This window comes from Gracilinanus agilis, chromosome 1, assembly GCF_016433145.1.
Source record: "Gracilinanus agilis isolate LMUSP501 chromosome 1, AgileGrace, whole genome shotgun sequence".
Taxonomy (NCBI): Eukaryota; Metazoa; Chordata; class Mammalia; order Didelphimorphia; family Didelphidae; genus Gracilinanus; species Gracilinanus agilis.
Window position 1 is genome coordinate 700121 of NC_058130.1, and position 11785 is coordinate 711905.

Sequence of the window (11785 nt, forward strand, 5' to 3'; positions counted from 1 at the left end):
GAGCAGGAGAGAGAGCACGATCTTCCTCTGTAAAGTCCAGGCTACTAGGAAATGCCAGGCTGAACTGGCAAGGAGCCCAGAGCAGGCCCACGAGCGCCGACTAAACACCTACTAAGTGCCAGGCCCTGAGCTAAGCCCTGGAGATACAAAGAAAAGCAAAAACTGCCTCTGCTATTGAAGAACGAAGAAAAGAGCGTGTGGCCGACGCGGGGCCAGGAAGACCCAAAGAGACTAAATAAGGGGACTGGGAAAGGCTTGCTGGGATGTGCCAGGAGGCAAGGAAGGAGCCAGAGAAGCTGCCGGGAGTATGACAGAGGGCACAAAGATGAAACAGGCAGGCCCTGGCAAGAGTCTAGAGAGAAGTGGGAAGTAAGAGTGAGGAAATGAGCAGGAAGCCTAGGCTGAGCCTGGGGGGGGGGGGGGCCCTCAAGAGTCATAAAGGGGCAGCTGAGTGAACTGAGAACCAGGTATGGAGACAGCGAGTCCTGGGTCCAAATGCGGCCTCAGACACATCACTTAATCCCCATCGCCTAGCCCTTTCCACTCTTCTGCCTTGGAACCGATCAAAGCAGAAGGCGAGGGTATAAAAAAGAAAAGCAATAAGTATAGAAAGGGATTAAGATTTGGGGGAAGATACTGAGTTCTGTCTAGGGCAGTGATAGGCCGACTTCTTAAAGAGGGGCCAAAGGAAAGGAAACGCTCCTCTGTCAGTCTGCTTCTAAGGCAGCTCTTTCGGAGTTTCACTGTATCGTGTCCCACTCGTGGTATTCGTCAGATTAGGAATCATGTCCCCGCCTGTGGGCTAGAACATTTCAGGGGGCCGCAGTTTACCCATCACTGGTCTCGGGCATGTTGAGTCCAAACCGTCTCCTACTATCCAGCTCTAGAAGCCCAAAAGAGAGTCGGAGAGAGCAGGTAAAGGTGAGCAGAGAGGTCTGGGCTGGGAACCCCTTGGATAAAGATGGCAACAGACTCTAAAGGAGGGGAGAAGACAGGAAAAAGCCCGGGGAGAGAGCGTGCTCCTGGGGACGAGGCCTGCTGTAGAGCAGCCAAGCGGAGGAGGCAGGACCCGAGCACGAGCGCCAAAGCTGCGAGGTCTGGCCATAAGACACGGCTGCTAACCTAATGGAGAGGGAAGCAAGCGGAGGCCGCCCAAGGGGGGAGAGACGGGGCGATGCCGTGATGAAGATGGGGGACGAGGGCACGTCTGGAGGCAGCGGGGAAGGCCGAGACTGGACTGCTGAGAGAAGGGCCGACGGGGCAATCTGGGGCTCACTTGCAGAAGGAGAGACTGGTCTCAGCAAGGCGAAGGAGTGCGAGGGCTGAACGAGGCGCCGGGCCTCTGAGGGCCTCCATTTTCCCCTCCAAACAGGCTCACAGGGGGTGGGCGGGGAGAGCCTGGCTCATGGGGCGCCCACCCAGGACTCGGGGAGTGCACGAAAGCAGAAGGTGGGAAAGGGTGAAGGCTAAAGTCTCTAGAGCAGGAAGTGCACAAGGCTCAGGAGAAGGGCGGGAAGCTTTAGAGTGGGATGTTGGGGGGTCTAGACAGCAACTGCCAAGCGGTCGGCCTCCTGGATCAGGAGGGGATGGCGAGGTGGCAGCCTGCTCGCTCCCTGAGGATCACGTGCCAGCAGGTCATCAGCATCCCTGGGAGCTGGGGCTCAGGATGACGGGAAACCCGGTCAATGGGGAGAGCTGGAAAGAGGGTGGATCTTGCAGGGGTGGGGAGGGGGCCAGGAGCAGAATGGAAAAGCCCCCACCTCCCGGCGCCCCTCCAACAGGCATGAGGCAACTGCTTTTTAAAGCGTGTCATTCAAGAGAAGATCGTTTTTAAAAGTCCTTAAAAACGCGACTCGATGGATCAGCAAACCTGGGAACGAGGGCGCGAAGATCCTTGGTCAGGACGGTGGGGCTACGAAGAGGCTTTGGGCCAAGGGCCTTCACTTCTGGACCCTGACCCCTTCCAGAACAGGCCTCCGGTGACCAGCGCTTCTTTTAGCAGGAAAGGCAGCCCATGGCAAGAAAGCCTGGTACTCCATCCGCATCACGTGTCAGACAGGGAAGGACTAACCAATGGTGCCAAGTCCTCGGTCCGCTCCAAAGAGAATTCTGTGATATCGGAAGCGATGTAGATTCTTCTTGGGTCGCTGCGGTCATGTCCCACTCTCTGTGACCCCATTGGGGGGTTTTCTTGGCAAAAATCCTAGAGTGGTCAGCCATTTTCTTCCCCAGCTCCTTTTACAGATGAGGAAATTAAGGCAAGCAGGGTGAAGTGACTTGTCCAGGGTCACCCAGCTAGGAAGTGTCTGAGGCCAGATTTGGACTCAGGGAGAAGAGCCTTTCTGATTCCCGGTCTGACACTAGCCACTGCCTCACCTAGATGCCCTGTCATCATTAGAGGGCCAAACCAACTTTTTTCAACTCTAGAGATCCACAAAGGAAGGGCTTTAACATCATGCCCAGAAGGGCAGAGCTCCGCATGTGTTTGTTCTGCGTCTCTGCCTTCCTCCAGCCTAAGGGAAGCCCGCATGGCTCTCCTGTGGCCTCCCGCACTAACTTCTCAAGAGATCTCTGGGATGGGCACCCCAATATCTACCACAAGAAGAAACCCCTCCTCGCTCCTCGGCCTGGCATTTCAGCCCTCCCTGCCCACCATACGCACACTGAGCACTTCCCTGGGGCCCCTTCCCTGCTGAACCATCCCCAGGGCTCTGGGTCAGGAGCTCTCCCCTTCTCGGGGTGCACCGGCTTCTGTTCCAGGCCAGAGGAAAGCCTAGGAGAGACGGGATTACTTTCTGGGTTAGTTTGTCTCTTGGATTCAATGTAACCCCAAGACAGTCTATGGCTCTGGTAGGCTCCTGATTCATAGCAAACCATGCAGGAAGCCCTCTGAAGCCCATTGATCTTCCTCCAGTCAGCAAGGCAGGCAGAGGCCAAAGTCCTCTCGAATCCCACAGCAAGAGTCTAGAGAAGACCTCCCGAGGCAGCGAGGGCCCCTCTGCTGATGGAGGACACAGCCCTCCTCCAAGGTCCTCCAGCCCTCGGCCTGCCTCCTGGAAGGCTCTTGCAGTCCTGGTCGTCCAAGTAAGTGACCTCCAACCAAAGTCCATTCACAGGCACCCACAGCCATTCAGAAAATAGGACCCTCTGAGAGCCCTTCCCAAGACCAAAGTGGTCAAAGCAGAGGAAAATAAGGACTCAAAAATGCAAACTACTGATACCCCCCAAGAAAGGTAACCCCAGACCTGTCCTGAGAAGGGCATCCCCTCACACTCTGCAGACTGGCCCAGTTGACAAATGGTACTAAGAGTTAATGGTGGAGGGGGCAGCTGGGTAGCTCAGTGGATTAAGAACCAGGCCTAGAGATGGGAGGTCCTGGGTTCAAATCTGGCCTCAGACACTTCCCAGCTGGGTGACCCTGGGCAAGTCACTTGACCCCCATTGCCTACCCTTACCACTCTTCTGCCTTGGAGCCAATACATACACAGTATTGGCTCTAAGACGGAAGGTAAGGGTTTAAAAAAAAAAAAAAAGTTAATGGTGGAGAGCTGTGAGGAAACAGGCACACTGATACATTGTTGGTAGAGTTGTCAATCTGTATAAACACTGTGAAAAGTGGTTTGGAATTATGCAAAGAAAGTGACCTACACACTCTTATCCCCAGACCTAGAGTCTAATTCGAGGCACACATGTACATATGTACCCCAAGGAGACTGCTGAGAAGAAAGTCCCCAAAGCATTTATAGAGGCACTTTTTGTACAAAAATAGCCAAGCCTGGAAACAACATCATTGGCCCACTGACTGGGGTGTGAGTAAACAAAGTGCAGAGCATGAATGGAATGGAATTTTTCTGGGCTGGAAGAAATGAAAGAGAAGCCTGGGAGGAGCTCCATGAACTGACCCGGAGTCAGGAGAACAACAGACACAGAAACTGCATCAAAGTCAATGAGAAGAACTACACAACAACAAAAAGGAGAACGCACAACATTATAAAGAACGAGCCTGGCTCAGAAGAAGGCCCACAAGACAACCCCCTCAGAACTATGTAAGATTTAAATGAATATCCAAGTATTATATTTTATAAGATTTATTAATAATCACTTGAAGTAGGAAAAATACAAAAACAAAGTAAAAGCCTGAGTAAAACTCACTTTCCTAGTCACAATCAGGCAGAACCGCACAAAACTTATATCCTCGCTACGTTAGCAGGTCACGTGAGAAGGAACATGGGAGGCTGAGAAAGAGAGTTCTGGGTATACTCAGCTGCATAGTGTATACCAGATTTGTCAGGCTATTTCGTTGTATCCGCCTTGATGCTGGGTTCTTTTGTCTTTAAAAAACACTATTTGTTACAGAAAGTAGCTACTGGGGAAATCATGGGGAGGCAAAAACAACAAGAAATGTCAATGAGGACTTTTTCAATGGAAAATTGGGCTATTCTCCAAGTGTCTGAAGAAGCCATTTTGTGAGAGAAAAAAGGGCCATCAGTAGGCTACTTGCACGTGCAAACGATTCCTCCTCCCCCCGGCATGTATGGCCACCAGGATGGTCCCCCCACAGGCCTCACCTTGGTTCAGGTAAGTGAGACTCTCATCGTGCAGTTTAACAGCCGGGGATGTCGCAGCACACAGCACATACTGGAAGGGCGGCTGTTTGGGGTCTCCATCCAATGGAAGGCCAGACTCCTCCTCCTTGAAAATGGGTAGCGCCAACACATCACTGAAAAGAAAAGGGTGTCCGTCAGCAACATTCGCTTTGGCCTTACGTGTCCAACAGCACCGCGCAAACGGGGCGCTCCAAGGGGACGCACGAAGGCAGAAGGGGCAGCAGGGCTGGTTTCCCCTAAGGAAGCACACCCAGCGACAGTCTCGAGGACACCCAACGGAGAAGCCAAAGGCGTGGGGGAGGTCAGAGGACAAGGCGAGAGCGAGCGGTCCTTAGCCAGGGATGGAGGCTGAGAGAGAGAAGATCTGGGACGGTCTTCCCGTAACGTGGTCATCCTGTGAGAACTAACAAAGGCTTCAGTGGCCCAGGACCAGGTTTACAGCTGTGGGGAACAGTGAGGTCCAGCCTATGAGGAAATCGAGGCTCACTACTATTTCCTGTGAAGTAATGAGGCAGCCAGGGCTAAGGTGCGAGGCTGGGCCCACGGTCAGGAAGGCTCATCTTCCCGAGTTCCAATCCAGCCTCAGACACTCACTGGTTGGGTGACCCTGGGCAAGCCACGAAACATATCTGCCCTCAATTTTACCATCTATAAAATGAGTATCAGCCTAGCACCTCCCTCCCAGGGTTGCTGTTAGGAACGAATGAGACAATGACTGCCAAGTGCTCAGCTCGGTGCTCAGAACAAGGAAGAGTTCTAAAAACGCTGCTGTTGCTGCTGTTCAGGCACGTCCCACTTTCCCTGACCTGTGGCCCACACTACCTGTGAGGAGTTTTTCTCAGCAAAGATCCTTCTCTGGTGGATGAAGGCAAAATAGGACTTGTCCAGGATCACACAGGATGGGAGGCCAGATTCGAATTCAGTTCTTCCTGCCTCCAGAGAGGGTGCTTTATCCACTGAGCCGTCTAGCTGCCCCCTATATCAATGCCAACTGTTAACATTAATAAGTGGCTGCGACAGGATTCAAACAGCCTTTCGTTCCAAATCCAGCCCTTTCTCCACGACCCTATCGATGGCGAGGGCCTGCCTCAAGCCTCTCTCCTAGGACAGGTGAAAGGTTTCTGCTGAGCAACTCAAATGTCACCCCTGACTTCCCTCCACTGGACTTTCTCTTGCAGGCTGTTGAAAACTCTCTACCCCAGAAGCTCACCGTACCTCTGAACTGCTCACCCTGGAAGTCTGTCCTTCCCCACCTGGGGCCTCTACCTCCCGTTAGCGGGGTCTTTGCAGAACCTCCATTTGAAGGAAGAAGTCCAGTTTTCTGGTTGATTGAACATTGCTGAATACCACCTGCTCTGCGTGAAAGGCAGCCAGGGACAGGCCTCCATTGAAAATCAGTTTGTGCTAGTTGATGGGGGCCAGACGCCCTGCCCACTTGATTCATGGCTTATCAGCTTCCCTGCCAGCTTCACGGGGCCACCTCCCCTGGCAGGACCTCCTGGAGTCGGGGGTGGCCGTCGGGGCTTCTTTTCTACAGTTCTATTCTAGTTTGTCCACCCTTCAAGACATCCTCACTCTGTGGAAACTACGAACCGGCATCCTAGGGAAAAGCATCTAAGTAAGGATCACCAGAGACACACACAGAGGCCCAGCCAAAGCAGGGGCGGATTCCGGCTCCAACTTCCAGGAGGATGAAAATGGAGGAACCAAAGCAAAGTTACTCTGAAGGGAGGAATTTCAACCCAAGTGATTAATCTAAATTTCTTCCCCTGGGCAGCAGGGCTTTATCACTACTCAAAAATGCTAATTAACATACGGATACCCAACAACAAAGCATTTAACAAGCAATAGGAAAGTTCACTTTATTGGAGAAAACAGTAACAATAGATCTTAACAGATGCCTTTCATACCTAGACAATCCCAATGGAGAGCTAAACAAGGACAGGAACCAGACTTTAGGAGGATGAAAAAATGAGAGATGCCGGGTATCTTGTGATGGCTGAATATGAATGGGAAGGAATTTACATATAACAAAGCAATGAATGGCTCTTCTAGGAAAACCTCACCAAAAAATGGTAGAAAAGCAGATAAGCACATCATTTATTGATCGTAAATCCAGTAAAAGTATTTTTCAAAAAAACCCCTTACTCTCTATCTTAGAATCAACTAAGAATCAAATGAGCAGCAAGAGCTAGGTCACAGAGCTAGGAAGTGTGTGACCAGATTTGAACCCAAGACCTCCCATCTCCAGGCCTGGTGCTCTATACACTGAGCAATCTAACTGCCCTGCAATAAAAAGCATTTTAAGGAAAGAATTCAAAACAAATGGAAGATTAAATGATATTCGTCTAAAGAACTGGTAGTCAAAGAACAAATTATATAACAACTGAAAACGACAGTAATGAAACAACATACCAAAACTTAGAGGAGGCAGCTAAAGCAGTTCTGAAGGGAAACTATGTGTCTAAATGCTTTCATCAATGAGAGATGAACAAAACTGATGAATAAGGTTTGCCACTTTTTAAAAATTGGCAAAGAAAAAATCCCCATCTGAATAATTTTAAAATTCTGCAAATTAGAGATTAATGAACTTGAAAGCAAAAAGACCATTAATTTGATCAATAGAACTAGGAAAAGTTAAAAAAAAAATTTAATTGCAAGCTAACTACACTGAAAAAAGGAAAGAAAACCATCTCTCTATATCTGAAAGAAAAGGGAATAACACAAAGCAAAGCTGTCACTTTCTCCAGATGATAAAATGATGCACTTGCACTTCTGTTGTTGTCAGTCGTGTTTAACTCTTTGTGACCCCATTTGGTGTTTTCTTGGCAAAGAGATTGGAGTGGTTTGCCATTTCCTTTTCCTGCTCATCTGACAGATGAGCAAACTAAGGCATACAAGGTTAAGGGATTTGCCCAGGGTCACACAGCTAGGAATTGTCTGAGGCCAGATTTGCACCCAGCTCTTCCTCTATCCACTGCCCCATCTAGCTGCCTTGATGTACTTAGAGAACTCTAGAGAATCAACTAAAAATTACTATTTTAACGACATTAATGGTTAACTTTAGCCAAGTTGAAAGGTATGAAATCTATCTCTGTGAGTCAGCATTCTTCCACATAGCCAACAAAGCCCAACATGAAGAATTAGAAATTCCTTTCAAAATTAATGACAAAAAATACTATCCACTTCCTCCAGAGAAAGAAGGGCTGCAGTCAGAATGGACTGATGCAAACTTTTTATTACTTCATTATTATTATTAACATTATCAATTATAATAAATTTTGTCTGCATTTTCTTTTGCAGCAAGGCCAAGAGGGAAATGTCCTGCATCAAACTGCTGGCCTCCTCAAGGAAGGGAGATGGGAGAAAAGGAGAGATTTTAGAACTCAAAAATGTAAAACACCAAGTGTAAAAAATGTTAAAATTCAAGAAACTTTTTAAAGCGTTCCAAGAGCTACTTGGGAACCTTCTGAGACTCACCTAGAGACTGTACGGATCTAACTATAAAACAGCATGGACTGAACTAGATCTAAATCACTGGAGAAATAGTAAAGGCTCAGACACAGAACAAATGGGTATGGTGTCCCCAAAGTCTTAGCGTCACGTTGAGCCTCTAGAGCTTCACTAGCTTAACGCCGAGTTTAGATTTCGGGTATCCTGAATGAGGAGACGAGGCGAGACCAATAAAAGTCCCCAAAGAACATTTCATGGCACTAAAAAGAAATCAAAACCAAATTCCTCGAGAAGAACAAAAGACACGTAAAGGCGAATTCTGGGGGAAAGTCCAGCTCAGACCTCAGACTGTTTCCCTCAGAGGGAGCAGTGAGCGTTAGCATGATTTAGCACCGGCTTACAAAGCAAGCCATCGAGCAGTCGATCAACACTTGGGAAGGATACAAAGGAGTCCCCAATCCAGTAGAGAAGACAACGAGCAAACTTCTATGTTCAATACAAAATCATGGAGAAGGAAAGCAGCAAACCTGGGAGGCATCGGGATAGGCAGACCTTTACTGGGAATGTAAGTCAGGGAAGAGGGAACAGCCAGAGAAAATGCCCAGAGACCAAAAGGGGAGGGAGGCCAGGGCGGCCGGGTCAAAGACTACGTGTGGAGGAGGAGGGACAGGCTAGGCCATGAAGGCTCTGAATGTCAACTGGAGCCTTATTTTGCATTAGGGAGCTACTAGATGGGCTCCCTGGGGAAGAGGGGGTACTTCGGTGAGACCTTCGAGAAAATCACTTTAGTGGCTGAATGACGGCTGGACTGGAGGGGGAAAGAGAGCGGAGGCAGGCCGACTACCCCTTCCCTCAACAGCTCCTGCAATAAGCCAGGCACTAGGGGATGAGGGTCTGCACCAGGGGGTTGGCTGTATCAGAGAAGAGGATGCTGCAAAGAGGACAAAGAGCTCCCGTGGGGGGTTGGGGGCAGGGCAGTGAGACTGAGAAGATGGGGGCGGCCTTGACCGAGAAGTCCCGAGTTCTGTTTCGGACACACTGAGTGTAAGATATCGACTGCACAGCCAGTGTGTCTGAAAGGCAGAGATTTGAGAGTCATCAGCAGAGAACTGATCACTCCATCCAGGGAGAAGGGCAGAGGGCCAGGACAGACGCCCCAGGGACAGCCATGGACAGAGGAGGAGCGGTCAGAGAGGGAGGAGGAGAACCAAGAGAGAGAAGCTGGTCGGTAGCCTCTAAGACTGCAGAGAGGCTGAAGAGCAGTTCTGGCGGCATAATCCAGTCAGAAGCTGGAGCATAAGGGATTAAGGAAAGCAGAGCAGTGGAGATGGCCCTTCCAGACCGGCAGCTGGAAAGAGCATCGGCGAGACCTAGTAGGAGAGCCAGCGGGGAGGGACGGGGCAGCCCAGGAGGAGGCGTGGAAGACAGATCCCTTGAGCAGGTAAGTCTGGGTAAGGCTAGCTCAGTACGAGGGACAGCAGCAGAAGCACCTGAGTGGAAGGGGATAAGGCGAAGGGCCATCAAGGAACAGACCGGGTGCCCACGAGCAGAAGCAAGCCAATACAGGGGTAGCTCAGCATTCGATGAACTCAGATTCTAGTTACTGGGAAGATCGTTATTAGAAAAAAACAGCCAGAAAAATGGACATTTCGTTTGGCCAACCGTCCCGCCAAAGCCCAAGATGAGCTCCAAATGGCTCCATCCAAGAGTCCCAGCAAGCAAACCAGAGCAGCCAAAAGGGCCCTTTCAGCCCCGACCTGTCAAGAGCGAGAGAGAAGACAACACGAAATGGCAGCTTCTGCACAGATCTAACGTAGCAAAAACCCGAAAGGAAACAGGTAACTGGGAGGTCTTTGTAACAACTCTGTCTGATCAGGATCCCAGGGCCAAAGACGCAGAAGGCTAAGGCACGGGGCCAGTAGATGAATGGCCAAAGAAGAGAACGAAGCTTAAAAAACAAACTCTGACATCGCCAGCATGCCAAAGAAATGCGACTAAAGCAACTCAGAGGCTCTCCTTCCCTCCCATCCATCAGGCGGGGCAAAGATGCTAAAAGAGGAAAATGGTGAATCCAAGAAAACAAGAACATGGCTGCTGACAGGTGCAGCCCTTTGGAGCTGTGGCTAGTTCCCCAATGGGCCCATGCAGTGACCCAGAGAGGGCAGAGATGTGCTTGTCATTAGGAAACGAGGAGGGCAGGGCAGAGGAGACCAGACTTGGGAGCAGAACCAGAGGCCAATTACAGAGAAAATGCTGGGAAAGACTTCTGCCCTGCTTCCTGGCCCTAAATCAGGGCGGGAGAAGGACCTGCAGCTCCAGAGTGGCCAGCCTGCTCACCAGCCATGGAAAACTGTGGAGCTCAGCAAGGGTAGGGCCCTGCGTCTGGCTTCAAAGTGCTCTAGGTTGAGAGGGCAAGTGTCCCAAAGAGTTCTTACAAACCGAGTTTGTCAAAAATATAAAAGAAACACCCAGAGAATGGGGGGGGGGGGGGGAGAGCCCACGCCATGGCTGTTTGAGGTTACTGCTCTTGGCTTCTAGCCCTGCTCTTTCCCCATACCGTGGCTTTCCTGGCAGGGATCCTTCCCAGGTCCTGGGTGACTCCCACACCAACAAATGCCACCCCAGGCCCCTTGGTCATTTCCAGCCTGCTGTTCCTGAGACTCTCAAATGGTCCTGACCTCCCCATCCCTCCCCCCAGCTTGCCCCACACAGGCCAAGCTCAGACCCGTCCTTGCTTGCTGTCTCCTTCTGCCCCAGGAACTGGAGCAGAGAAAAGGGGAATGCAAGGGAGGGGGTACACCAGTTTGGGGGTCAAATGTTTAAATAGGAGGGCAGCTGGGTAGCTCAGCGGATGGAGAGCCAGGCCTAGAGACAGGAGGTCCTCGGTTCAAATCTGGCTCAGACACTTCCCAGCCGTGTGACCCTGGACAAGTCACTTGACCCCCATTGCCTAGCCTTACCACTCTAAAGCCTTGGAGCCAATACACAGTATTGACTCCAAGATGGAAGGTGAGGGTTTAGAAAACTAAAACAAACAAACAGAAGTCAAACCCAATGGACCAGGGTCTAGGAAATGAAACCCAAACCCTTCCGGGCAAGGACAGCAGAGAACAAAACTGCTCCACGGCAAATGGGCCAGACCAGTAGCTCCCACCACTCACAAGGGGGGTCCTGTGGCCAAGGGCTAGGCTCTGGGGGTGGGGGTGTCCCGGGCAGAAAAAAACCTTTCCCAAGACAAGGCACTAAAAGAGCCTCAAAGGCAGGGAGGGCTTGGAGGGTGGAGGGTGTCATGCTCAGCCCCTCCTTTCCAAGCCTCCCCCCCACACACTTAATGCCCAGCTTCTGACCCCCATTGCCCCTGCCACCTTCTCTTAATTCCCCCCAACAAGGGTTCACGCCCCCCCCCAGTCCCACCTCCAGCTGTAGGAGCTAGCACCCAGCTCCGGAATCTTTATCCCCCTCATCGGCGCCCAAGGCTGTTTCAAACCCCTCCCCTACCCCATTCCCCCAACCGATGCAGTAGGAGAGATAGCGCCCAGCTCCTGGTTCCCCCAATCCCTCACTCCCAAGGTAGCACCTAGCTCCTGCCTTCCTCCCCTCCATCTTCCACCCCCCCACCTTCCAAAGGCGGTGGATGTGTTGCCAAGCCCCGCCCCTTTTATTCCCCACCACCTCCCCCAGCCCACCTCCTTCAAGCAGTAGGCTCGCTCGCGGAGTCAGGCTCC

The 11785-nt window shown here is 51.1% G+C and overlaps 1 protein-coding gene across 1 annotated transcript in view; it reads right to left on the reverse strand.

The window, feature by feature from the left end:
* The window catches only part of UBP1 (upstream binding protein 1), a 34010-nt gene extending 22486 nt beyond the window's left edge, over positions 1-11524 (reverse strand). The window contains exons 1-2 of the mRNA XM_044659009.1: positions 11475-11524; positions 4569-4720 (exon numbers count right to left, since the gene is read on the reverse strand). Of these exons, the coding sequence (XP_044514944.1) occupies positions 4569-4720; positions 11475-11524 (202 nt within the window). The remainder of the gene's footprint in view (positions 1-4568; positions 4721-11474) is intronic.
* Between the last annotated feature and the right edge of the window lie 261 nt (positions 11525-11785).